This window comes from Tenebrio molitor, chromosome 2 (genome assembly GCF_963966145.1).
Source record: "Tenebrio molitor chromosome 2, icTenMoli1.1, whole genome shotgun sequence".
NCBI classification, from domain to species: Eukaryota; Metazoa; Arthropoda; class Insecta; order Coleoptera; family Tenebrionidae; genus Tenebrio; species Tenebrio molitor.
Window position 1 is genome coordinate 10,156,760 of NC_091047.1, and position 25,179 is coordinate 10,181,938.

General features: G+C 34.5%; 6 protein-coding genes across 10 annotated transcripts; 3 read left to right on the plus strand and 3 right to left on the minus strand.

The window, feature by feature from the left end:
- The first annotated feature begins 28 nt into the window (after nt 1-28).
- On the plus strand, nt 29-3,115 carry Arp6 (Actin-related protein 6). Of its 2 annotated transcripts, none has more exons than XM_069038538.1 (7): nt 29-348; nt 395-473; nt 524-867; nt 921-1,036; nt 1,683-2,200; nt 2,252-2,380; nt 2,692-3,115. In XM_069038538.1, the coding sequence occupies exons 1-7, from the start codon at nt 177-179 to the stop codon at nt 3,083-3,085; spliced, it is 1,752 nt and encodes a 583-aa protein (XP_068894639.1). In that variant the 5' UTR covers nt 29-176; the 3' UTR covers nt 3,086-3,115. The 2 variants fall into 2 exon arrangements, with proteins under 2 accessions (XP_068894639.1, XP_068894640.1); XM_069038539.1 differs by having other exon boundaries at nt 37-348; nt 409-473.
- LOC138123747 (leucine-rich repeat-containing protein 74A-like) lies at nt 3,101-5,669 on the minus strand. 3 transcript variants are annotated; one of them, XM_069038536.1, is made up of 8 exons: nt 4,904-5,669; nt 4,733-4,854; nt 4,493-4,682; nt 4,156-4,410; nt 3,948-4,104; nt 3,701-3,893; nt 3,496-3,653; nt 3,101-3,448 (listed from the first exon to the last, which is right to left on the minus strand). In XM_069038536.1, exons 1-8 carry the CDS (start codon nt 5,646-5,648, stop codon nt 3,181-3,183), a joined length of 2,088 nt encoding a protein of 695 aa, XP_068894637.1. In that variant the 5' UTR covers nt 5,649-5,669; the 3' UTR covers nt 3,101-3,180. The 3 variants fall into 3 exon arrangements, with proteins under 3 accessions (XP_068894637.1, XP_068894638.1, XP_068894636.1); XM_069038537.1 differs by having other exon boundaries at nt 3,830-3,893; nt 4,156-4,422; XM_069038535.1 differs by having other exon boundaries at nt 4,156-4,422.
- On the minus strand, nt 5,669-8,082 carry cbc (crowded by cid). The gene is made up of 5 exons (XM_069038547.1): nt 7,342-8,082; nt 7,121-7,291; nt 6,878-7,068; nt 6,507-6,823; nt 5,669-5,863 (listed from the first exon to the last, which is right to left on the minus strand). Exons 1-5 carry the CDS (start codon nt 7,829-7,831, stop codon nt 5,752-5,754), a joined length of 1,281 nt encoding a protein of 426 aa, XP_068894648.1. The 5' UTR covers nt 7,832-8,082; the 3' UTR covers nt 5,669-5,751.
- A 2,485-nt stretch (nt 8,083-10,567) lies between these two features.
- LOC138124046 (E3 ubiquitin-protein ligase TRIM45-like) lies at nt 10,568-17,436 on the plus strand. The gene is made up of 3 exons (XM_069038960.1): nt 10,568-10,752; nt 15,123-15,725; nt 16,023-17,436. The coding sequence occupies exons 1-3, from the start codon at nt 10,748-10,750 to the stop codon at nt 16,633-16,635; spliced, it is 1,221 nt and encodes a 406-aa protein (XP_068895061.1). The 5' UTR covers nt 10,568-10,747; the 3' UTR covers nt 16,636-17,436.
- A 2,456-nt stretch (nt 17,437-19,892) lies between these two features.
- LOC138124740 (putative ankyrin repeat protein RF_0381) lies at nt 19,893-21,073 on the minus strand. The gene is made up of 2 exons (XM_069039898.1): nt 20,050-21,073; nt 19,893-19,995 (listed from the first exon to the last, which is right to left on the minus strand). Exons 1-2 carry the CDS (start codon nt 21,071-21,073, stop codon nt 19,952-19,954), a joined length of 1,068 nt encoding a protein of 355 aa, XP_068895999.1. The 3' UTR covers nt 19,893-19,951.
- A 1,550-nt stretch (nt 21,074-22,623) lies between these two features.
- Nucleotides 22,624-24,824, plus strand: LOC138124681 (putative gustatory receptor 28b). 2 transcript variants are annotated; one of them, XM_069039805.1, is made up of 6 exons: nt 22,624-23,454; nt 23,509-23,754; nt 23,808-24,352; nt 24,405-24,470; nt 24,519-24,608; nt 24,671-24,824. In XM_069039805.1, the coding sequence occupies exons 1-6, from the start codon at nt 23,301-23,303 to the stop codon at nt 24,764-24,766; spliced, it is 1,197 nt and encodes a 398-aa protein (XP_068895906.1). In that variant the 5' UTR covers nt 22,624-23,300; the 3' UTR covers nt 24,767-24,824. The 2 variants fall into 2 exon arrangements, with proteins under 2 accessions (XP_068895906.1, XP_068895907.1); XM_069039806.1 differs by lacking the exon at nt 22,624-23,454 and having other exon boundaries at nt 23,471-23,754.
- Nucleotides 24,825-25,179: the final 355 nt, after the last annotated feature.

Genomic DNA, 25,179 nt, shown 5'->3' on the forward strand with positions numbered 1-25,179 from the left:
TGTCACGTTCTGTGGTTGTCACGTTGTCAGATTGTGTCAAGATTTTGACAGTTGACAGTTACAAAACAAGTTGCAGGTGTAAACAAAAATATTATTAAAAAAGTAGTGTGTAACGTGTAAAATACGACCTATAATTTTATTTTCATTACTTCTTCTTGGTATAAGACCAAACAGTTATGTCTCACTTGGATAGTTCTATGAGTGGGGAGGAGTCAGATGAACCTCCTACAGAAGTCAAAAGATTCAGGCATGAGCCAAGAAATTACAATATAACCCGAAGATATGACAGACAAAGGCCCAGGCGATCACGCCTTGCTAGTAAAGATGCCCTTAGTTCTCATCCAAAAGGTATTTTCATTGTAATGAAGCTGCAAATATATTCAAATGGTTGTAGAAAGTAACTTGCAGGGATTAATTTTTGACAATGGGGCTCACACCATAAAAATCAACTATTCATTTGAAGAGGAACCAAAGTATATTAACTAGTTCATTGATATAGAAGTTCTAATATAAATAATTTTAGAATTATCCCAAATTGTATAATGAAGGCTAAATCAGAGCGAAAGCGTTTATTTATTGGAAGCCAAATAGACGAATGTAGAGACTGTTCAGGGTTATTTTATCTCATACCTAGTGAAAGAGGTTACATCACAAAGTGGGATGTTCAGAAACCTATTTGGGATTTTGTCTTCAGTAAAAATGTTTGCCCAGTTAACAATTACCCTTTGGTCATGACCCAACCTTTACTCAATTTTAAGTCAATACAAGATTGTATTGATGAAATTTTTTTTGAAGAATATGAAGTTAGTTCTATGTTTCGTGTTAACCCTACAGATCTTGCCATGAGGCAGTATCAACATGAAATTGGTAGTTATTAAATTTTTTATGATGTAGAATTGTAGACTTAGTGTTGTTTTTAGGGGCCAAACCTCCTTGCATCATTTTAGACTCAGGTTACAGCTTTACTCATGTAATTCCATATTTAGGAGGTAAAAAATATCTAGAAGGAGTTAGAAGAGTAAATGTTGGGGGAAAGGTAAGGTGAAGTAATCTACTATTGTTTTTATTTAAATCAGATTGTATATTTTTATAAAAATATTTTTTTGGTGTCCATTATTAAATGCAGATTTTTTCATTCATTTGCGTTAATAAAATATGTGATTTTTGAATCGGTTCAGAAGCGTTAAAAAGTACTATAGCTTTAAAAAAAGTTTTTTATGAACGCAAATGAATGAAAAAATCTGTGCATTAACGGATGCCAAAAAAAGTGTATGCAACTCGTTAGTAAAGTATGTTTTTCTACTCGGCGTTAAAAAAGTACTATAGCGTTAAAAAACGTTTTTTATGAACGCAGATGAATGAAAAAATCTGTGCATTATTAACGGACGCCAAAAAAAATGTATGTAACTCGTTGGTAAAGTATGTTTTTCTACTCGGCGGATTTGCGCACTCGCTTCGCTCGTGTGGCAAATTTTCCTTCTCGTAAAAAAATTATTACTTTGCTCACTTGTTACATAAATAACTATTATTAATTAATTTAATCACTTTTAAAAAGTATATTTTTTTACTAAAATAATTACCGCTAAACTTGAAAGTATATTAAGAAAACTCAAAATAATAAGGATCTTTATAATTAATAATTTTAACCACAGTTTATTTAATTAAAATGAATATTTTTATAGCTTTTGACGAACCACCTGAAAGATATCATTTCTTACCGTCAGTATCATGTAATGGAAGAAACTTTTGTAATAAATCAAGTAAAGGAAGACACCTGCTATGTGTCACAAGATTTTAAGACTGATTTAAAAGTTGCCGAGCTTCCTTCAAGCAAAAATCACATAATCCGCAACTACGTCTTACCAGACTTCAATAACATTCGTCGAGGTTACATACAAGACCCCGATAAGAAAGATGAATTAGCCGAAAATTGTCAAATTCTCCGCTTGAATAACGAAAGATTCACAGTTCCAGAAATTTTATTCCATCCTTCAGACATCGGCATTAAAAGCATAGGAATCGCGGAAGCCGTATTTAAATCAATATTTTCATGTCCCCAAATTTATCAGAAAGACTTGGCAAAAAATATTATTTGTATTGGGGGAAGTACAAAGTTTGATGGGTTTAGAGCTCGATTGTATAATGACATACGGTCAATGATTCCCGCTTCGTGGGAGGTGAATGTTTATCATCCAAAAGAGTAAGAAATGCAGGATATTTAGAAAACGGATTGTAATTAAAGATGTTGTAGCCCCATTTCTTACAGCTGGATGGGTGGTAAAGTTCTTTTGAAAGATCCAGATTTTAAGTCAAAGTTAGTGACAAAGCAGCAATATGACGAGTATGGGTTAACCGCTATTCAACAGAGGTTTAATGATTGGTAAGTATGTACAACAAAACTCAATTTTTTCTTTACTCGAGATCCAACATTGCTTTTTAAATTTATTGTTCCAAAGAATCGATGATGCCACCCCTTATCCACATTCATCGTGAATAGACTATACCACAAGCCAATAGATTTTTTATCTATGGGTTCATTGGGTTCTACTGATGCATTGACAATGATTATAACAGTTGCAATATTGTTCTATTTCTTCATTAGAGAATTTTTTTTTTTTTTTAATTTTCAGTTTGAAACCATATAAACCGCTGATTTTTTTTACGTTATGTGATAATCTTGATTATTTTAAGGTCAAAAGTGGAAGTCCACGAAGATTCGAGGTCTAAGCCCGAAGTTGGGGGCATAAGTTACATTGATCACATAAAAAAGTATGATGTTTTTGGTAAAGGAACCGTATCTGAAGAATCAAATGAAGATACAGTGAACAAAACTGAAAATACTGACGGGACAGCATCGAATTCGCGGAAATGCGAAGAAGAAATTGACGTTTCCGGCAGGAACGAAATGGAAGAAAAGTTAGGTTCGACACCAGATAATCTGAAACAAGCCGCAGCCAATGGCGACGACAGATTTAAATCTGGGGACATTTTAAGAAATCATAAAGTAATCAAGAAAAGTACGCGAAACACTGCACCAGTTATCTATTCAGTTAAAATTGTGTCTTCTGTTACGAAGTCAGCTTGAAATATATTGTTAAAATTGTTCTGGAATCTATTTATTGTTTTTTATTCTCTACGAGTGTCAATTTATCGGATCGAATTTTTTTGTTCAGACGTACATCATTTCTTTTTCTTCTTCCCCTTTTTGCCTTTCCTTCTTTTCTTCTTCTTCTTCTTTTTCTTCTCCTCGGGCAAAACAGTGTCCGGATAGAGGTTCATGTAGGCACTCTTCATCCCAACACAATCGACTTTTTTATTCTTAGCCGGGAATCTCGACATCAATTCGTTGAGCAAGTCTTTGTCAATCTTCTTGATTTTCTTCTTTTTCAGTAATTCTTGAAACTCCGGCCAAGTGACGGGTTTATCAGGCAGCGACAGTACAAAATGTCTGAAAAAATAATTGACACGGGGGAGTCACGATCAGCACGCACCCACCCGAAATCTTTTTTCTTTTTCTTCTTCTTGGGCTTCATAGCCAAGTATCTGCACCGTTGGAAGAGCAGTTTGTTGATGTCTGGCCCGTAGATTTCATAATTGCTCAAAACGTGGCCGTGGGTCACCACTTTCCCCGTTTTGCGCACTTTACTTTTCACCTACAAAGCTTCACTATGAAACGCTACTCAAAAGTGATCAATCAAACCTGAAGAAAGTCTTTGTTCACGCACATGTCCTCCAGATCTAGGTATGCTAGCTCATTTTTCGCTTTCGTGAAAAGTGTCGCCAGGAAGTAAGCTTCATCTGGAGTGTAAATGTTGTTTCCCAACCTTACCTGATTTAAAGATTTGTTTCTTATCAAAGCTGATCGCAGCAGTCTAAGAGCTCGTTGCGTTATTCTACGCCAAGAGAATTAATGAAATTAAAAAAATACAATTTGTCTTAATTCGCACCGGTTCCAGCTAAGATCTAAGAATTCCAACACTTTAGTCTTTCGAAGATATTTTGTTATGGGACGCATGGCCAACCCTGTACCAATTCCATTCCACGCCAGATTTAACCACGAAATCAATTCATTCTTTTGCAAACCGTTACACAATCTCTTGTTACCTTGAAGTTCAATTAATTTATGAAGAATCAAATTGGGACAAGGATGTTCACCAGGTCCTGTATAAAAGCCGTTCCATGACAGATCCAACTCTTCGAGTGCCTTGTTCTCTAGCAAGACTTGCTCCAAAGTCGCACCAGAATCTTCAGTTAAGTTGTTGTGACTGATATTTAATTTTTTAATCGAAGTGTTTTCTATCAGACTGGGTTGAAGAATCTTTAGACCTTTGTCGCCCAAACTATTAAAACTTAAATCTAGTTCTTGTAAAAACTGAGTGGATGATAGTCCTTCGCATAGTCTTTCAGCTCCTGAAATGTGATCTGAACTAAATTCCTCTTACTTCACATTCATTTGTTGTTTTTTTCTTCACGTTGAAAAAGTGTTCTTTACCTTGTTCTCCTATTCGACATTCTCTCAAGTTTAAAACTCTAATAGAATTGTTTTCACGGAGTATGTCCCCAATCAGACCTGTGGCTTCAGGAGACATCCAGTTATCTTCAAAAATTAAGTATTTAATGTTACTGTTAACTTTTAGCGCATCAGCTATGCCTCTCATTTGTTTTAACGTTAAACCGTAGTACTGTTGGATAAATATAAAAGCGATTTGTTTATTTACTTGCTGGTAATTACCTTCAGATTTAAAGTGTCTGTCGCGAGCGAGGTGACCACTCTCGAAATGGGAACTATCGTTAGGTCTTTACACATTTTTATGTACTTGTCGCCTCCGTCAGGATCTGGCTCTTCTTCGGGTGCTGAAACAGTCTTGTTAACAAAGCAAATCTCAGCTCTTCATGTCTTTACGGATGAAATTCAGAGCTTCATCCAGTCCTGGATCTGGGAGCGGCGGGAAAAAGTTTAAAGTCAGTCTGAGATCGCTCCGAGAACATAGATATTGCTCAAGACATTTAAATGAAGGGGAGTGCTTGTTTAAAAAGTAGTCGCTCGAGAGAGTACGCAGGAGGGTCAAGTTCATGTTCATGAAGTCTTCAGGCTGAATGGATTGAGTGTCAGGTGCTGGCTCAGGTGGCAGTATTTCCGCGTCTGCTACTTGTTCGGTTTGAGTTAATCGATCGTCGTCGTCAACTGTTTGGGTCTCAAATACTTTCTTCAGCTGTTCGAATTTTTTTGCCTGTTCTGCACTTTCTTCATCTTCCTTTTGCGCTTCTTCCTCGGCGTCTTCAGCGTCCTGTACTTCTTCAGTCGGAAGTTGCTGATCAGCCTTTAATTCTTCAACTTGTTCCTCTGTTTTGGTTTCTTCATGTTGACTTCTCTTTTCTTCTTCGTGCTGACTTCTCTTCTCTTCTTCATGTTGACTTCTTTTCTCTTCTTCGTGCTGACTTCTCTTCTCTTCTTCCTGTTGACTTCTCTTTTCTTCTTGTTCACTCTTCTTTTCCTCTTCCTGTTGATTCTCTTTGCTCTCAACTACTTCACCTGGTGCTTGCTCGTCAGTTGTTTGACCGACCTGAGGCTCTTCGTCGGGTTTGTTTTCATTTCCAGGCGCTGCATCCCCTCCAAAATCTACTTTCCTAATTTTTGAGCTTGACATGTTAAAAAAAATATGACAGATTTATTAAAATATTAATTTATTATTTAGACGCTATCACAGGTTGAATTATATAAAGATAGAAATACAAAAGTCCCTAAACTAATTAATGGCTATCCATAAATTGTAGTTCTGACAGCAACAGAATGTTGTTGGGAAGCGGTTTCGGCTGGGGCGACAGAAGAGTTATAGTTTGTCGATCCATATCCACGTTTGTTCTGTTACGAAAAATATATTCATAACCATCAAAAAATACTTTAATACTCGTATATAATATAGTCGGAACGTTGTAGATGTGGATTGAGGAGTTAAGTTGGCCCTACCAGGAAAAGTAACTATACTTGGGCCAACCCTCGGGGCCAACCAACAGATATAGTAATAAAACCGCCCCCTAGTACCCGCGTATTTTAAATAGCAGCTTCCAATTGGCTTATTCAAAACGCGCGCAGATTTTCGAAAGCCTGATGTACATCCACAAAAATTACTTGACGGCATTCGGCATCTCATTCGTTTTAACCTCGCTTCGGGAGTTTGACCACGTGTTTATGTTTGTTTGTTTTCCTTGGCATTTTTCGATTTGTATTACAAAATAGTTTTTTTTCAAGACTTTTGGTTCTCTATTTGTTACAAAGAACCTGCTTCATTGTGAAACAGGCTTTGGCGTATATCGTTCTACGCAACTAGGCCACATCCCCTTTTTTTTATTACTATATCTGTTGGTAGGCGGTATAGGCGGGCTTATAAGGTATTTGGAACTTATGACAGATTTCTCATTCAAGTACAGTTCAATCATAAATTTTAAGTGACCTTGAGTTTGACACAATCCACATCTAAAACGTTTTTACTATTTTTTGTACTTACACACAAACAAATCCGGCCATATGTGAGGAAATAATTTCGTCATCATCTCCTTCAGAAAAACTGACTGCAAGAAGGTGATGCAGTATTCCTGGATTTGGTGTGACTGCAACCAACTTAGTCAAATGGTCTTCTGCTTTCATTCCTAGTGGTAAACAGGAATCTGGTAAAGCTGGAGCGCCAATCTTATAAATCTTGATTTCACTCCACTTGACATCAAAAGAGTGTGGATACATTGAATTTTTGGGTGTGCCATAGAAATATTCACGAATTCTTTGATCTCTCGCTTCAGATCTGACACTCTTTGACCTTTCAACAACCTAAGTAATATGTCATTATTTATGCAGGTGATACAAGTTCTCAATTATACTCACCCCACCACTTTTCTGTAAGAATACAACTTTAACAAAATTTGGCATGTCCCTGACCAGCTCATTATATAGCCTTTCTTGGTCCAACACTAGGATCACATCAACTTCAAAAGCTTTAGCGGAATGCAGTATTTGCTTATAACCTGTGCCTTTGATCCACCCACAAGTGTTAATAATAACACCTGAAGCTCTTGCTGCAAATATAACTTTTACTTGGGGATACAATAAGAAGTTGTAATTAGATACTTTTCTTGTTCACTTCAAGACAGTCTTTTACAGTATTTGATAACTGCGTTACTAACATAGAGTACAAGGCAACGTTTGTTTGAGGAGATTTGTGTCCTGTGTGATACACTAAGGGGGCCTCTTGTGAAAATCCTTCATCAATAGCTGCTGGTCTTTCAATCAGCAAGGCACCTGTTATCAATTATTATTATAAAAGAAATCAATGCAAATTATATCTTTACCTATAGTTCCAGGAATTGAAATTTGACCCTGTCCAACATCTAAATCTACAAAGATCGGTCTGCGGCCCATTCGCACTGCGTAATTCAGTAAAATGCGACAAACGGTTGATTTTCCAACATCATTGGGTCCAACGACCATGGTGGTTGGTCCCTTTTTGTTTTCCTTTTCGGCCTCAATCCTCATAAACTCTAATGCGGCGTGACAGTTTGAATACATTACCATGGGGGTCTCTTTGGCGATGTAACTCACGTCTGTTTTCCCCTTAACTTCGATTGTACAACCGTGCCAAGTGTAGACAGCAACTTTTGCACCTGAAGTGAAGTCATATGTTTTGCCTTTCACCAGTTCAGTACCGAAAACTTCGGCTTTGCCGCTTTTTAAGGTTAGGAACACTTTTTCATTTTTTGATTCCACTTCGAAGCGGAGTTCGTTGTCTTGATCTAATTTAAATTCTTGACTTTGAATCTTTTTGTCTTCGTGCAGGGCCATTTCGTAAAATTCTCTTATTAACTAAACTGTGATTTTATTCAATGTGTATTAGCAAAGCACATCTACTCTACTCTTCACTCTTAGCACGGATTACTTTTGATTACTTTCTCTAGGTCTATGATGTCTAGACTCTAGGCTAGGTGGACTCTAGTCTCTACCACACCCTCTACCCTAGATACAGAACCCTCTAACCCCTCTAGCCTGCCTAGCCTCCACAGAACTGCACAGATTCACAGAACTAGCCTCTAGGCCTCTACTTTCCACCAGCGCTGTCAGCACTCCAGCAGTGTTGCCACTTTGCCAGATGTTCGAAGTTGAAGTTCGACTCTGGTTTCCCCCAAATAAAATGTTGAAATACCCTAAATCCGCAAGATTTTTAAAAAAATACCCCAAGTTAAAATAAAACAAATTCTAAACAGAAAACAAAATTATGTGTGGCCAGATGGGAAAAATTAAGAATGACCTCGCTTCTAGGAATCTGAACATAACACTCATTAGCAACGACTTTCGTTATTTAAGATTCGATTCAACAAAAAGACCTAATAAAATTATTAAATTAAGAGAAAAAAAGAAAAGAACAAATATTGTGATATCAAATTTTCTTGAACGCAGAGAGGTGGATTTTTACCTGCTTTAATTCCAGCAGCAATAGCTGTAGCCAAAGCATTGGGATTAGGTGCAACTGGTTGTGCACAAAAAGCCTTTGGAGATGGAATAAAATGCAATAAAAAAAAAAGACGAAGACATATGGATGGACAAGGAATAAAATTCAGATTATAAAAAATGAGAAGAATTCACTAAATTTTCGAGGTGTTTTTGCAATTGATGTTAGATACTGAAAAAAAATTAGAAAAGATGAATCAGGTATATAATTAATTTTCAACCATCTAATTTTTATGGTTCACACTGTTGTGTATGCATGTTACATAAACAAACCATATTTACGAAATATTTTATATTTTGACAGTTTTGGAATTTCTCCACCAGAAAAAATTAAAAAATATTTATTAAGTAGGTAGCGGAAAAAATATTGCGTGGAATAGCACACAATTACAAATGAATTCTTCTGTTTTATGTGGTCATTACTGTATACTAAAGGTTGTATGACACGATGCTAAATTTTGTAGAAAATTTGTGAGAAAATGAGAGAGGACCAATGAACGATCAGGATCTGACACACACAGACTATGATCCTGATCGTTCATTGGTCCTGATGCAGGGATCCCTTCGAAAATTGGTACCTTCCAAATAGTTGCACATAAATTAAAATAATTGACGCTGTTTGATTCCTGAATGTTTGCCGCATCTGTTAAGTGTTTACTCAATAACGTGCTTAGTGGCATATGCCTACTGCGATATAACAAACTAAAAATGTCAAAAACTCATTTCTTTCAAATGGCAACCCGCATTTATTATTACACTGGTGGAAAGCTTTTTTGACAAGCTTTCCAACGGTAGAGGGTTTGTATAGTCGAATGTGAAAATCTAAGGTGCTATCTTAAAATCACTAAAACTCACTAAAAATCACTAAAATAATTAAATGTTTAATTGTTAAACACTGTTTTGTTGGTTGATTCATATTTATGAAGTGACCATATTGTGTAATTATGTTTTGTTAGGCCTACTAGATTTTTGTATTGTCTTTTAAACGGAAAAATTGTACCAAATTTAGCGATTTTAGGATAGCACCCTAGATTTTCAGGTTCGACTATACAAACCTTATATTATTCAAAAGCTTGTCAAAAAAGCTTTCGACCAGTGCAATAATAAATACGGGGTGCCATTTGAAAGAAATGAGTTTTTGACATTTTTAGTTCGTTATGTTTAAAAAATCGCAGTAGGCATATGCGACTGAGCAGATGCGGCAAACATTCAGAAATCACACAGCGTCAATCATTTTAATTTATGTGCAACGATTTGGAAGGTACGAATTTTCTAGGGGACCCCTGCAATTCGAAATTCTGGTAAAAAAAGCGCCACTGATCAAAAACGATGGCAGATAAGTAAAAACGACCTGTATAAATGTGATTCATAATTTAGCATAGAATTCAAAAATAAAATCAAACTGGGTAGGTTCCATTTAAGAAAACATAATTTTAGTGTTTTTATAATATTGAGACACACTGTATATATACCGCAATATTTTCCGAATGTGCAGTAGAAACGTAGCTATCATCTAGAAAAAAGTAAAAGTTGATATATTTAATAACAAACAAGTTATGGGGCTTTATTAAACAAACTTGAACAAGCCCATATAGTTTTTTAATTATACCTTTGAAGACAAGGTGAAAATCCATAAAAAACAAAGTGTTTTGAAGGGGGTTTACTAGTAGTTAAATTCGAACGTCCGCAAAATGGCGTACTTACGTTACAAGGTTGTTAAATGATTATAACAGGACCTTGTAAAATGAAAAACTCTACTGCGTCTCGTTCTTTTAAACCATTTCTCGATTCTGTTATATTGCACTTATCATTTGTAGCGTAATAGGTATATATCTACTATTTGCTATAATTTATCGCTGGATTCACTATACTGATAAGATAATAACTCATTTTTATAGATACAAAAATATAAATCAGCGTGATGCTGAAGTGCTCTTGGTTGCTGTTACCTGAAGACATCGGAAAGAAGTTTCTTTTTAATTTGTAATTTCTAAACATTTTTTTTCTTCTCGCATTTGTTGAAAATTAGCGGAGGTCCATTCGCACGATCTGCGCATCTGTGAAGGGTGGGCATCCAAACCCTGCTTAGGGTAGGGAGAAAGTGTATAAAGCATCTGACATGTAAAAATTTTTCACCATTTTTCACATCTTGTGGTTTGGTTGTTTGTGTTATTTTAAGTTTATTGTTGTTTGGTTGTTTGTGTTACTTTCAGTTTGCACATCTTTTCTTGTGAGGTTGACTTCAACACCAAAATGCAGTGAGTGCTGGTATTTTTTTAAATTTACAAACAATTACTTTGGTTCTTTTTATAAAAAAACAATGTTTACACTCACATGTTTTAAAAACACTTACTTTACTCACTTTAAGCCACTGTTTTTGCAAGTATTTAGACAAGTTGTTACTGTATTTTTTAATCTGACTTAACATTATCCACTTAAAAATGTTATTTTAATGTTTACTTCGTAACTGTTTTTGTTAAAAAACATCGGTAAGCTGAAGTTTTGGCAATGTTTCTAAATTTCAAGGCCAAATCTTTTCCATGCCATGTTCCAAGATAATAACGATCCTCCGTAGCTTACATCAAAGTAAAGTACTAGTCCCGTTATAGAATCTAGTAGCACGTTGTTCCTGACCTACCCAAATAAATTACTTGTTAAGAGCAAGAGGCGTTAAAGCAGTGGTTCTAAATTCATGTACCTAACAAGAGTATTCAGGGTTTTATTATTGGTATTAATTAATTTAGATACTGGCTTTGACTGTACATCGTACACTACTAAAAAAAAGTCTTGCAAGTTGCAGGTATTATAAAGATAATGGAAATGGAACGAATAAAAGATTTGTTTTTTTGTTAAGATACGTTTTATAATTTAATGACCAAATAATAATGAGTAATATCAATATCTTAACATTCCGACCTGTGCATTTCTTCTAAATTTTTTTGACAATTCTCAATCACTCAATCAAGGCTCTAAAAATTGTAATTGTTTTTTCATAAAATGTCAAAAATTCTTATTAAATTTTAGGGAGAAACAGAAGTCTCTAATTGTTATTTGTTTCAAAACATAAACATGATAAATGTTTTTAGTGCTGTATTGATACAAATGTATTTATGCCTGTACTTGAAAAGCATGGAATTATTTTGCACATCCAGCATTTTGTATTTGTATTACCTGTCGGTAATATCTTTTAAGCTCGATTATTTGTTCAAGGTTACTGTGAAATTCATCTCTTTTATATCAGTGCAGTGCAGGGGTAAAATATAACTTACAGGCGATTTTGGGTGGAACACAGAAGAGCGCACCTTAATTGCTTTTCTCGTAATTCAGTTATAATTTTTTTTCTGAAACTGATTATACATTCTCAAAAAAAAACCGTAATTCTATGCACGTGTTCACTTAGCTGACAAGATTCTCAGCATCTCAGTAAAGTGGCAAGTCATAAAATTTCAAACCTCTCTATTGTATTTATTGACCATTGGAGAAGGAAGTCGCCATCTGGTCATCAATGGTGTTTTTCGAACTGTAAATTTCTACCCCTGCATTAGTTGATTCTGTGAAAGATAAGGATAGCTGCTTGAACTTTGAATTTTTTCTACCTGGAAAGGGTATTTCTGAGGCTGTTTAGGATTAATCCGGTAGTAGCATTAGCAAAATTTTAAATGTGTGCGATAACACTGGTCCATACAATTTATCTTTGAATTTGTTCTTTTGATGAAACTATTTTTCTTTACGTTTTACCACCCTACTTACATTTAGAAAGTAAAGTTAAAAAATAATTAGCTTTATAATAATTTATGCCGTATTTTTTATAATTAATTAAAACAAATAATAAATTATGACATTACTAATCTCCGAGAATTTGATCTTGAGGTAATGCAAAGTTAGGCCTCTCGATTCATGACCTTGACAAAGTTATTTAGAAGTTTCAACTTTGCAATATTCAGACCAGGTAACAGAATTTTTCCAAGTTTAATTTAAAGATTATTTTGAAAGTTTTTCGGTCCAGGAAGGAGCGATTGTCTTTTTTAATGTAATAAACAATATAGTGCCGCCCTATAAATTTTAACTACCAAACACAAAGAGCAAAGTTGTATTGATTGTGAGCGCAAGGAATTCTTTTTCATTTGCGAAATGGTTTTTCTTCAGTTTAAAAAATTGTAATATTTGTTAACATAATTTTTTCAACCTGCTGCACACATATAGTTTGTTTTTTAATCAAAGAACCACGACCTGTTGATTTAGGTTTGCAAATATAAAATTTTACTAAATTTAGGAAATTTAATGATATCTGTTGGCTATACTAGCCAACGCCTGTCATTTTTAATGTCCTTGAAAGTACGCAAACTCGCATCTAAAATTTGAACGTATTATTAAAAATGCCTCGGAAGGTAAGACATTTATTAAACTTTCAAGTTAGCTGTTATTAGTTATTGTTAACTTTATTAACATGCTGCGCTTCTAATAGCTCTAATAACCTCAATTTCTATATGATGAGATTTTTCACCCTAGGTCAAAAGTGTACAATGTTGTCAGCTCTATTTTAGGTGTAAATTGCGGTGTTGTGGTTCTTTGATTAAAAAACAGACTGTACATACATACATACATACAGTGAGCGGCAAAAGTATGGAATAAATTCATTAAAAATTAAACAAAATTTTTTTCAAAAAAATCTTTGGACCGGTTAATTTTAGTTTATAAAAATACATATTTTAATGCAAAATAAAATTCCAAAAAGTCATTTGTTTTCGAGTTATGACGTCATCGATAGTTTTTTTAAACGGAAACCCCCAATTTTTTTTCTTGATTCTGATAGCCCTTTTAATTGTCTAAATGCCAGTATGAAAATTTTGTTACCTTACATCAGGAAATTTTTGAGAAAAAAAATAATAAATTTGGAAAAATTAAATTTTATAACGAACAAAAACAAGTCAAAAACTGTGTTAGTAAGTATTTAAAATTATGGAATTAAATGTTCGAATTACCATTCCCCAGCTTGTTGACAATAAGCAAGTTTATGAAGAAATTCCCCCTGTTTTAGTTTTATCCCAGCACTTAATCAAAATTAAAATTGTTGTGTTTCTGTTAAATGAGTCATTTTCGAAAACGTTTTGTAAAACAAATAACACATACGAATGAAAATGACAGCAACATTTGACTGTTTGATTTACCTACTTGATTTTTTGACTTGTTTTTGTTCGTTATAAAATTTATTTTTTCCAACTTTATTATTTTTTTTCTCAAAAATTTCCTTATGTAAGATAACAAAATTTTTATACTGTCATTTATACAATTAAAGGGGCTATCAGAATCAAGAAAAAAATAGGGGGGTTTCCATTTAAAAAAACTATGGATGACGTCATAACTCGAAAACAAATGACTGCTTGGAATTGTCTTTGATACTAAAACATGTATTTTTATAAACTGCGTTTAATAAATTCGCTTCCTTTCGTTCAAAGTATTACTTACACGAAATGGTTGAACAAGAAGAAGATATGAAACGTAAAAGAGTACTGTTAACGGCTAGAGAGAAGCACGGTATTGTTAATTAATAATTATTGTTTCCAAAAAAAGAGAATTAACTCCATTAACATAACCAAACTTTTCTTGTTGACGTTTTTATAACTAGATTTTGTGTACAGGCAACTGATTTGTCCACCGACCGTACCTACTTCAAAGTAGCGCTAATCTCTCACGGAACTCATTTGAACATAAAACGAGGCGAATAAATCATTTTCACCACGATTTCCATTACTGTAGTATGATTTAATAATAAAAATGTTATTTTCTCTTATAAACTGCTACCTTGAAAGTTGTCAAGTAAACGTCAAAAATAATAATTGTAATAAATAATTTCATATATCTGTTTTTTTTTAAATCAAAGAACCACAACACCGCTATTTACTCCCAAAATGGCCAAAATAGACTGGCAACATTGTACTTACACTTTTGACCTAGGATGAAAAATCTCATCATTAAAAATTGAGGTTACGTAGATATACTAGTAGCGCACCATGTTAATAAAGTTAATAACAACTAATTTGAGAGTTTAATAAATGTCTCACTTTGCGAGGCATTTTTAATAACACGTTCAAATTGTAAATGCGAGTTTGCGTACTTTCAAGGACATTAAAAATGACAGGCCTTGGCTGGTATAGCCAATAGATATCATTAAATTCCCTAGATTTAGTAAAACTTTATTATTGCAAACCTAAATCAACAGGTCGTGGTTCTTTGCTTAAAAAACAGACTATAGCTTGTTAATTCCACGGCAACCCTGATCCAAAGACTTTTTGATAATTACATCCATAAAGCAATTGACTCTGTTCTCACTTATTTCTGAAAGCTCTTTAACACGGTGTTCATAGAACAACAGTTTTAAATATTGTCGAGGACACACGTCGATATCTTCGACCCTGTAGCTTTTGAATTTTAAAGTATAGAAAGATGTTATTACAAGCTAGTACGTAATTAATTTCCATCAAGCACACTGCAGGCTAAGCTGTGTGAACCATGGTATTATTATGAAGCAGCAAACTCCCTCTTTTCTTTTTTTATGTGCCATTTTTACTCTCGTGGGAGTTTGTACCAGAGATCTGAAAAAAATTCTAAAAATGTCTTCTATTGCTAGGAATTCAGCACTCAGGCCTCCCTGGTTATCATTCGCTGACCAGGACGACGTATCTCCTTCTTACCAAATGGAAGGTTGGTCCGATTCATGCGCGCACTGTGAGTCAAGAGCAATCTTCAGGTGCAGAACTTGCCAAGAAGACTTGTGTGTTCCATGCGAGCTGGTCCACAGGAGTGGCCGAGAAAATACATTGCATAACGTCGTAAGAAGAAGCAATAATCTTATGATGACCGCTTCGCCCGCTTATGAGATAGAAACAACTTCAACTTATCAGATACTCCCCGATGGCGTTTGTATTTTACAAAGGCCCTCGCATCCTAATGTGTGCAATATGCACTTACGGCGTATGTTGGCCTACTGTCAAAACTGTTCTACTAGGGTCTGCGGAAGTTGCGTCAAGAGTAGTCATAACCAACATCATATTGTACACGCATCAAATGACGATTTAGAGTATATCAAAACGATGCAAATGAGATTCGAAAATCGAATTCGAAGTGCTTACAGCTCGATTAAATTTGCTATTCAACGAAACAAGGTCACACAAGAAATCATACAAAAGAAGACTCGGCAAGTTATCCAACTGGCCGATAAGGAATTTGACTCGTGAGTATATTTCTTATTTCTTAGGCAAAGTCTTCATTGCAATAAAAAACAAGTTAAGACTAAAGAAAGAAACACACAATTTCATATTGCTGGATTATTCTTTAAACCTGTGTTAATAAATAGTTGGTAGTTGACTCTTGTTCCTTCTTCCTTGAGTTAAAAGAATATCATCATTATTATCGGTTTGCTCATTTATTGTCATTTACATGTATGTAGAATCATAATAATAATTGTACGATACTTGTATTACAAAGCACAACTTCTGAAAATATTGCAATCTCAAATTTTTTTTTGCAGATTCGAGCTCGATCTGAATTCACGCAAGGATGACCTCAAGATGCAAGCTGAGGACATAGAACGCATAAGATTCAACAGTCTACATGGTCAATTAGGGAGTTTGTCGTCGAAGATGAGCGATCTAGACTTGTTGTTAGTCAGATTACACGAAGCATGTAATGGTGAACATGAGCAAAAGCTTTTGACAAAATTTGCAGTTTCGGAGAAATTGAAAGAGTACGAGAACCTTGAAGAGTCGTTGAAGCCATGCGAAGGGGATGACATCCAGTTCATTCCCACTCAAATCAATTCCATAAAATATCTGGGAAGTTTCGGTACTACACCATCAAAAAAAGGAAACTTGCAGCATCTGTTTTCCAAAAAGACACATTGCTCCTCGAACGGTAGACCTTGCTTCCATTGGGGTTCAAAGGAAGATAATCTCTCTACAGAAAGTCCTAATCTTTGGCGAGGGGAGGTTGGTGCAGCGGCCGCTAACATGTTTCCGCAATTGCTTTCTTTACAAGGTGATGGATCCTTTTTGCAATCGGAAGCTGCCACTTTACCGCAGCAATCCCCGAACTATCCTCCGTGTGGGGATTGGTCTGATTTTTTAATTCAGAATTTCAAATAAAATGCTGCAATTTTAATTTGACTGTTACCCTCAAATCTGGTTTGACTGGTTTGTATTTTGTTTAACTGGTTTTACATAAATCAGTTAAATATATTCAGTCAAATTTGAAGGTTTGTGCTACTTCTTAGATTTAATCTTTTCTATTCTTTATTTTATGTTGTATTTTACTTTATGATTATCATATGATTCCTGAGGGCTTTAAAATGTTTCGTTTTCAAAATTTTGAAACATCAATTAGTATTTGCAATAGCAGACCAAATTTTAACTTGGCTTATCTTTACGATGAATCAGTTCTCGTGATCAGTATTTTTTTACAACCACTCAAATAAAATTTGAAAATTTGTCAGTGTTTGTTGTATTTAATTTTATCGATTCTGATTTCATTGTTTTTAGATTTCAAGTCATTTCTAAAGGCTTTAAAATGTTCTTGTTTTAAAATTAAGAAACATTTAAAACAAAAATCGTGTCTTAGCCACTCAAATTAAATTAGGCAAACCATATTTACTAGTGTTTTTGAAATTTAATTTTTTATCTTCCATGTTTATCTCTTTTATTTCACGATCGTACGTTACCCCTCAAGGCTTGGAAATGTTTTGTTGGTATAACGTTTAACTCGTAGTGAAATTGTATCATTGTACTGTGTATTTAACTTTTTGTGTTCTACACGAATATATGTATTCTTGCTTTTTCTGTATGTTATCGTAAGTAACTTGAAATTTTTTGTTTTCAAGTAGAGTTTACAATAATTATTGTATGTCGAGGTATGTATTGGGGGTAGAAAATAAATTTTTTATTTTGTGATTTTATGTATTATTTCTCGGTTTCGTTCTTGCTGTTTGAACCGTGGTAATTGCTTGTTTATACACAAGATAAAACTGAAATCTAAACAGAAATCTTTAATTTGTTCGACAGATACGAGTACATTTATTGACACCAAAGATTCACAAAACGAAATCAAAATAATCGTAAACATAATAAAAAAACGTAAAAAAATGAGAGTAGTAAATAGTAACCGTGATACAACAATTATTGTGAGATTAGGTAACAAACCTAATAGTAGAAGTTTTATTACGAAAGGAGTACCTAAGGATATAAAAGAGATTTTCCTTTTTATAAGAAATTCTCTGTGTGTAAACTCTATGGCCCGGTTGTACAGGTTATTCACGAGAGAGGTACTTCTGAATTTTTATTTTGCCGCAACCAACAATACCAATGGCAGTAACTACTAAATCAAATGAGTTATTTGTTTTAAATTAGAAATCAAAGTAAGTTGGATAGATTTGTCAGAAATGTCAGATTGGCAGATAACCTACATTTAATCAAAATTCAACAAATAAATTAACAAATTAAGTTAATGTAAAATGTGTTCGAAGTGTCTACCATCGGCTTGTAAACATCCGCAGCGGCAACAGTATTTTTTCCACACTCTCCATAAATGAGCAGCATGTCAGTCTTTTCGTCGTTATTGTAAAAACAAATTTCTCGAATTGTCCAAGATTTTTTGCTTTAACGTCAAAGAGACAGGACTAAGAGCCATCGTGGATTCAGTTACAATTATTTTCAAAATTTTAAATCAAGATATTGTTGCACTACGTATAATGGGTTGCGGCAAAAAGAAATTCAGAAATACCCCTCTCGTGAATAACCCTGTATAAAGCGATGTCAAGTCGTTGTTAAAGTTAACATAATGTCAAGCTATCTGATTGGAGGATATTCAACATTTTATTTGAATCAGCCAATCAAATGAGCGGATTTCCGACTTGACACGTTGTTAGCTGACACGATGTTTACTAAGCTTTATACAACCGGGCCTAAAAGTAATTTTTTTTTGTGAAGTATTTTCATTGTTATCAACACATGTTGTTAATAATTGTGAACCACTGTCACCTCATTGAGATCATGTATTACATCTTTTCAAAAATTTCGTGAAATGCAGGACTTTCACAGAATATATAGCTTCCTAAATTTCATTTTCTATTTGTTTTCCAAATTTTTTTGAGGAATCTCTGCTATTTTTGGTATGATCTAAAATTATTGTTTTTATATCATACGAAGTGATTTTGCAACCAACTGCCATATAATTGATAGCTGAATTTGAAGAAATAACTTCATTTAGAAGGTTTACAGCATCCACCTGAAATCTAGATTTTTTATAATTTTTAATAATGACATTCGTATTAGTGGCACTAAATATATAATACCGAGTGACTATAAATGATTGAAAATTATTTTGTTATGTTGGTAACACATTTGAAATCTTTAGTTGGCAACATCATTGGCATGACACACGTAATTTTTAAAATTCAAACAAACGTCAAAAAAGTCTAAATCGACAATGTACTTCGTGACTTAACCTAACCTAAATAGAAATGACTGACAGATGATGCACGAGAAGACTTGCACTACCAACTGCATCAGTGTTGCCAATCCACTATTTTCTTTCAATCATTTATAGTCACTCGGTATAACGGGTGACTATTAAAATTTTCACTTAGGGTTGGCTATGGATCATTCTTTGTTTTCCGTTGCACTTTAGACACTGACAAATTTGACATTTCAATAAATGTTTTTCTCTTAATTTGGTTATGTTTCAATTGTACTGACTGTCATTTGTCGTTCGTTCTTGCGTGTGTCTAAAGTAACAGAAAAAATAAAAACTGGTTCAAAGCCAACTCCAAGTGAAAATTTTAATAGTCACCCGCTATAATAAAGTAATGGGGGCAAGAGCGTAGCAATGATTTTTTGCTGGGGTGGGCCAGATTTTAAACTACAGACAAATGATAGATACATATTGCAGATGTATCTTGTTTTTAATGTGTTTTACTTTTATTCTGGCCAGAAGGGTTCTGGGGCCTGGCCTGGCCCCCCCCCTTTGCTACGCCCTTGAATGGGGGATTCGAAATGGTTGTGGATAAATATGGCAACTATGTACGAAAATTTATGTTGCAACTCTGTAGGTAGGATAGATTTTTTTGACAGTTCATAGGAGCGCAATTTTAAAAATAGTCACTATAATCCAAAAAATGAAGCCTTACGATTGGCCGAAAACGATGATGAATGAAATAATTGCTGTAATTCGATCGTTATTAACTAAAAATAAAATATTACTGCTTTTTGATTGGCTTAAATTTTTCGAAGGAATAGTCAACTTAATTTGCAATGCAATGGTATTTATAAAAAAATCGGGAACATCGAGAGCGTCTTGAACATGGGTTTAAAAGCGTTCTAATCTTTTCATTTGATTTGAAATGAAAATATTTCTTTCAAAGTGAAGAAAAATTTATTTAAAAAGTATAAAGTATAAATAAACAAGAAACTATTGGGGATCAGTAATCGACTGTGGACCTGCAGCGGCATTATCTGCAAAAACAACACATTACATTTTAATTTGCATTGTTCAAAAGACTTGTTTACCGTCCATAGAATGAAGTCTGGCCTTCACTATCTTCAAGTACATGACAAATTCTTCATTAGAAAGTTTGAGATCATCAATATTGGGAATTTGACTGTGAAAATTTGCGCCCGTGCTTATCAAATAGTCAAAAATGCGTCTATCAGAATTTATTGCCGCGATCACTAAAGGAGGTTTGACTCTTGGACGGCGGGTTAGCGTATTAACTGGTGCCCCATGTTCCACAAGATATCTTACCATATCCAAATTTTCGGTTTCTATTGCCGTTTGCAGGGGCCTATTGTCAAGGTTCCAATTGATTTCCGTATTTTCAACAATTAGATTAACGATTTCGAAATCTTTACTTTCTATGGCCTTGTCGAGATGATACGTTGTCTCTATTTCCGTGAACGCATTTGCAAATGTTGCCCCGTTCTCCACAAGATATCGCGCAATCTTGCTGTCGCTGTTCTGAATCGCCATTTTTAATGGCGCCGTTCCGATAGAATTCTTCAGGTTCACATCGGCTCCTTTGATTTTCAATAGTGTGGCAATTGGTAGGTTTCCGGTTTCGATGGCACTGAAGAAAGCGCCTTGGAGGGTGACTTCCGCGTCCTGTTCCAGAAGCCACTCGATCATATCAAAGTCCTGATTAAGAACCGCCCAAGAGAGAGGCGTCTTGCCACGATCGCTTCTCTTGCAGACGTTTGCACCTTTTTCGACCAAATACGTCGCCACCGCTTTTTGTTTGTTCTTGACGGCGTGGGCTATTGGGCTGTTTCCATCAGGAGCGATCTCGTTGACGTCCGCGCCTGAAGAAACCAACACTTTGACCACGTCTAGGTGACCTTCGATGACCGCCGAGACGAGAGCATTTCTTCCGTTTAAACACATTTCATTACCGACTTTATTAATGCTGGCTCCGTGTTCCAGCAAGCATTTTACAGTGTGGTAACAGCCCCCTTGGGCGGCATAAATCAAAGCAGTTTTTCCGTAAAGATCGGTCGCATTCACTTCCGCTCCTTTTGAGAGGAGAGTTTTCACCATTTGCAAATTATTTATCTTGGCAGCTGCCAACAAAGGTGTTTCACCATTTATGCCAGATTTGTTGATGTCGGCCCCTTTAAACAGCAAGTAGAGGAAGACGTCGAAGTGTCCCTGCTTCGAAGCTATTGTCAACGGGGTGCTTCCATAGCAGTCAGTTTCGTTGAGATTTGACTCGTTTAGAAAAATCTTGACGATATCTAAGTGGCCTAAATGGACAGCAAGGGCTAAGAGCGTGCATCCCTTTCCTTGAATATTTTTTGTTTCGGCGCCTTCTTGCAGAAGGTAATTGACCACTTCGGATTTTCCAAGTCTGATGGCGTAAGTGAGAGGAGTCTCTCCTTCAATCGGGACGTTTAGCTCAGCTTTAAAATGCTCATACAGATTCATGTCGCGTAAATTTCCCCATTTAATTAGACGAAACAATTTGTTCTGCAAGTTATATTTTGTAACGTAGTCTCTTTGAGTAGATGGGTACTTACAGGAGACGAAGACATTTTTCGGGGTATTTATTACACACAAATTACTCTCACAACGTTTGAAATTGACGAAACAAAATAAAATCACGAACATACGATGGAAAAAAGTTAAACAGACAGTAATAAAAAAGAGATAAACACGTTGAAGGTGGGAGATAAAGAAGAGATAATTTGAGTATCATGGACAAATTACTGAACAAAATAATTAACTGATCTTTTTCTTCAAGAAATCGTTACAATAAAAATGGTCTGGAATGAAATTTTCTGTGCTTAATTTCAGATTAATTTCAATATTTAAAACTCCAAGTGCTGTAATTAGTGGTTTCTGTTGTAATGAAAAATAACTTCTTGTCAATGAATTTTTTCTAACTTTTTACTTTCTGCATCCGCTGACAAGCGGCAGATAAAGTAAAATAAAAAATCATTTGAAATTCCTAAGTCAAATTTTAACAAATTCGTTTTTGTATTTGACATATTTAAGATTTAATCAAAAAACAGAGGAATAATTATTATTTAAAAAAATCGAATTTTGTTCACAGCATTTTTTATACTAGTCATAGTCATAGTAACGCTTTCCAAAACCAGCAACATTAATTTCAGTCTACCCAATCTTCTACCTTAAAATAATTCCTAGTTTCTTAACATTTCTTAAATAATTTGTTACCAACGTTTGAAGAAAAAATAGTACCGAGTGACTATAAATGATTGAAGGAAAATAGTGGATTGGCAACACTGATGCAGTTGGTAGTGCAAGTCTTCTCGTGCATCATCTGTCAATCATTTCTATTTAGGTTAGGTTAAGTCACGAAGTACATTGTCGATTTAGATTTTTTTGACGTTTGCTTCAATTTTAAAAATTACGTGTGTCATGCCAACGATGTTGCCAACTAAAGATTTCAAATGTGTTACCAACATAACAAAATAATTTTCAATCATTTATAGTCACTCGGTATATATGTATAATTCATATAAATGTTCATCAAGTGAGCTGTGCATTTGTAAAGGCACCTTTAACTTAGTTACATTACAAAAGTCACATTTATGAAGGTCATGTTCAATAAATCTTTACTTGGTAAAAATACAAAGCCAAAAACAAATAAGAATTACTCTAATTTAATCAGTAAAAAGACGTAACATTGCTTTTGAAGTCAGCAATGTTAAAATGGACAAAAACTGAAAAATTAGTCAAATCGGGTTCGCGCAGAGCAAGCAACTTTGAAAGTCAAAGTCACTAGCTTTAGCTTTAATACCAACAGAAAATCAGATTTTCATGGCTTGCTTAGATGCACATTTATATGAAATTGAGTATATTATATAGGTATAGGCCGTGCCAAACCCAAATAACCACCACCTGTTGAATTCGGTTGGCGAAAACAAAATTACACTAAATGTATAATGGCAATTTTGATATTATTAGGATGCTAGACCAATCAAATCTAAGTACACAACGTTGCCGGTTGATTTTCTGGGTAGAATGCAGTGTTGGTGGTTATTTGGATTTGGCAAAGACTTATATGTTCGGAGCAAAAATGGTTTTATCTGCTTTGGCTCAGCAGCTTCATCAGCACATAAAACTTCATTTTTGCTCTTAATAACATAATATACTAATTTCAGAAGTGCCCATTTTTAATTCTGACAAAATGCTGTTCAGTTTGCATTAGTTATATTAAGTGTTTTCATTATCGACAACATGTTGGAATACAAAAATACTCCAATAAATTACATCATTAGAGTAAGAATTAAGCTTGAGCATGGACATATATGATGCAATAAGTCCTTTGTATATATGCACTAATTTGTTAGGGCTTAGCCCATATGGATTTAGCCGAGAAAAGAATAATCGCAGATATGTTCAGTCTTTTTACAGTTTTTATTACACCAGCATTTTGCTAGTTTCGTTTCTAGGTAAGTATGAATAATGACAGTGACAGTACTGAAATAAAAGCTTGCATTTTCCAGTTTTATATTACTACGTTATTGTAAGACGTACTTCTTTTGTTACATTGGAATTCAATGTAATAACTGGAGTTGTCGATATCTTTCATATCTACGGTGTATCGATTGTGGTTTTATTTATTTTTGTCTGCAATTATTACCGCAGAGAGAATGTGATAACAGCGTTGAATACAATACATCTCGTCGACCAGGAACTGATGGGACTTGGTTATAATCTAAACCACAAACTTACCAAATTGTTAATCACTTGTATTCCAAAAGCAAACGTGACTAACATGCGTTTACTATTCTAATTTTTTTAGGTTTCTTGATTTTGATATTTTGTGGCATGACAGGTCTCGAATACATTAACTGCAATTTATTTATTAGTTCTGTGAGAAAGTATTCACTGGTTTGCGGTGTAATATGTACTACGTCGTTGACAATAATGATGATTGAGGAGGTGCAGTTTTTCACCTATTACTCCTTGCTGAGGAACAGGTTTAAAGCGATCAACGACTTACTAAGGACTAAATTTTCAAACACTGACGACACAAGTAATCGCCAAATCCATCCTGTCACGATAATTAACTGCGACAAGGAAGTGATTATGAAGCTGAGATCTTTACATCTGCAACTTTGTTTCGTCGGGAGATCATTAAATGAGTATTTCAACATACAAATCTTACTCTTGATCGGATTATCTTTTCTCGGATTCACGACAAATGCCTATTATTCCTTCGATGTAATTTCCGATAACTTTATAAACGACGGAAATTTGATTGTGCCCGCTGCAGTGTTCTGGGTTGCTGCTAAATTCATAGAATTGCTTGTGATTTCAGTGATCTGTACCATTACCAAGAACGAGGTAATCAATTTTACTTATTTGCCGGAGTAGGTATTGATTTGTCCGTTTTCAGATAAATCAGACTGGGGAGATCTTGTACCAGCTGAAAAACAGATACAAGAAATCTGTTGCAACACAGGTAAATGATAAAATTAGTGAAATTGAAAAACGTGAAATTAATTTTTAGATAAATCTATTTGGCAAGCAAATCTTGCACTGCGATTTCAAAATCACGGCACTCGACTTTTTTGACATTGACATGACACTACTATACGGGGTGAGCTATATAATTCCATATAATTTAGTGTTACTTTAAAAATAATACTTACAATAATTTAGATTATTGGTTCGGCGGCAACTTACCTGACAATTTTAATACAGTTTGAGATTGCTGCTAAAGAATCTAAACGTTATATCAATGTAACTAAGAACTAGATAAAAATAAAATGTCATTATCATAATATAAACTGCAATAAAATATAGACAAGTGAAATTGGTATTAATAATAATGCCTAATGCTTCGACCTTCCTAAGGAGGAAGGAATAAAAGGAAGAAACAAAAGGGATTTGTAGAAAATTGAACACATCGGTGATTTTTTATACATTACTACTCAATATACAGGTTATTTCACGAGTGATAATGAGCCCGACGGAATTGAAAATGCAACCCACAATACATCTGCAAAGTTAACCTGGACAAGACGCAGGTTTACTTTGCAAATGTATTGTGGGTTGCATTTTCAATTCCGTCGGGCTCTTTATATATAGACAGAAAAATCAATAAAGCTACAAATTTCGCTTGTCAGCTAAGAAAAATATTGTAATTATTGTCGAGCATACATTAAAAA

What these genes read in the sequence shown, in the direction of transcription:
- LOC138123747 (XM_069038535.1), bottom strand. Translation starts at nt 5,648, where the DNA reads ATGTCAAGCTCAAAAATTAGGAAAGTAGATTTTGGAGGGGATGCAGCG. An exon ending in ATGTCGAATAGGAGAACAAG is followed by an intron (nt 4,423 to 4,492) that starts GTAAAGAACACT and finishes AATTTAGTTCAG; the next exon opens with ATCACATTTCAGGAGCTGAA. An exon ending in TGAACAAAGACTTTCTTCAG is followed by an intron (nt 3,654 to 3,700) that starts GTTTGATTGATC and finishes GAAGCTTTGTAG; the next exon opens with GTGAAAAGTAAAGTGCGCAA.
- cbc (XM_069038547.1), bottom strand. Translation starts at nt 7,831, where the DNA reads ATGGCCCTGCACGAAGACAAAAAGATTCAAAGTCAAGAATTTAAATTA. An exon ending in TCTTACAGAAAAGTGGTGGG is followed by an intron (nt 6,824 to 6,877) that starts GTGAGTATAATT and finishes CATATTACTTAG; the next exon opens with GTTGTTGAAAGGTCAAAGAG. An exon ending in ATGGCCGGATTTGTTTGTGT is followed by an intron (nt 5,864 to 6,506) that starts GTAAGTACAAAA and finishes TTTTCGTAACAG; the next exon opens with AACAAACGTGGATATGGATC.
- LOC138124681 (XM_069039805.1), top strand. Translation starts at nt 23,301, where the DNA reads ATGGACATATATGATGCAATAAGTCCTTTGTATATATGCACTAATTTG. An exon ending in TTTGCTAGTTTCGTTTCTAG is followed by an intron (nt 23,455 to 23,508) that starts GTAAGTATGAAT and finishes TGCATTTTCCAG; the next exon opens with TTTTATATTACTACGTTATT. An exon ending in TACCAAATTGTTAATCACTT is followed by an intron (nt 23,755 to 23,807) that starts GTATTCCAAAAG and finishes TAATTTTTTTAG; the next exon opens with GTTTCTTGATTTTGATATTT.
- LOC138124046 (XM_069038960.1), top strand. An exon ending in GCCGATAAGGAATTTGACTC is followed by an intron (nt 15,726 to 16,022) that starts GTGAGTATATTT and finishes TTTTTTTTGCAG; the next exon opens with ATTCGAGCTCGATCTGAATT.
- LOC138124740 (XM_069039898.1), bottom strand. Translation starts at nt 21,073, where the DNA reads ATGGTGAAAACTCTCCTCTCAAAAGGAGCGGAAGTGAATGCGACCGAT. An exon ending in CAGACTTCATTCTATGGACG is followed by an intron (nt 19,996 to 20,049) that starts GTAAACAAGTCT and finishes TTGTTTTTGCAG; the next exon opens with ATAATGCCGCTGCAGGTCCA.
- Arp6 (XM_069038538.1), top strand. Translation starts at nt 177, where the DNA reads ATGTCTCACTTGGATAGTTCTATGAGTGGGGAGGAGTCAGATGAACCT. An exon ending in TCATTTGAAGAGGAACCAAA is followed by an intron (nt 474 to 523) that starts GTATATTAACTA and finishes AAATAATTTTAG; the next exon opens with AATTATCCCAAATTGTATAA. An exon ending in GCAGTATCAACATGAAATTG is followed by an intron (nt 868 to 920) that starts GTAGTTATTAAA and finishes TGTTGTTTTTAG; the next exon opens with GGGCCAAACCTCCTTGCATC.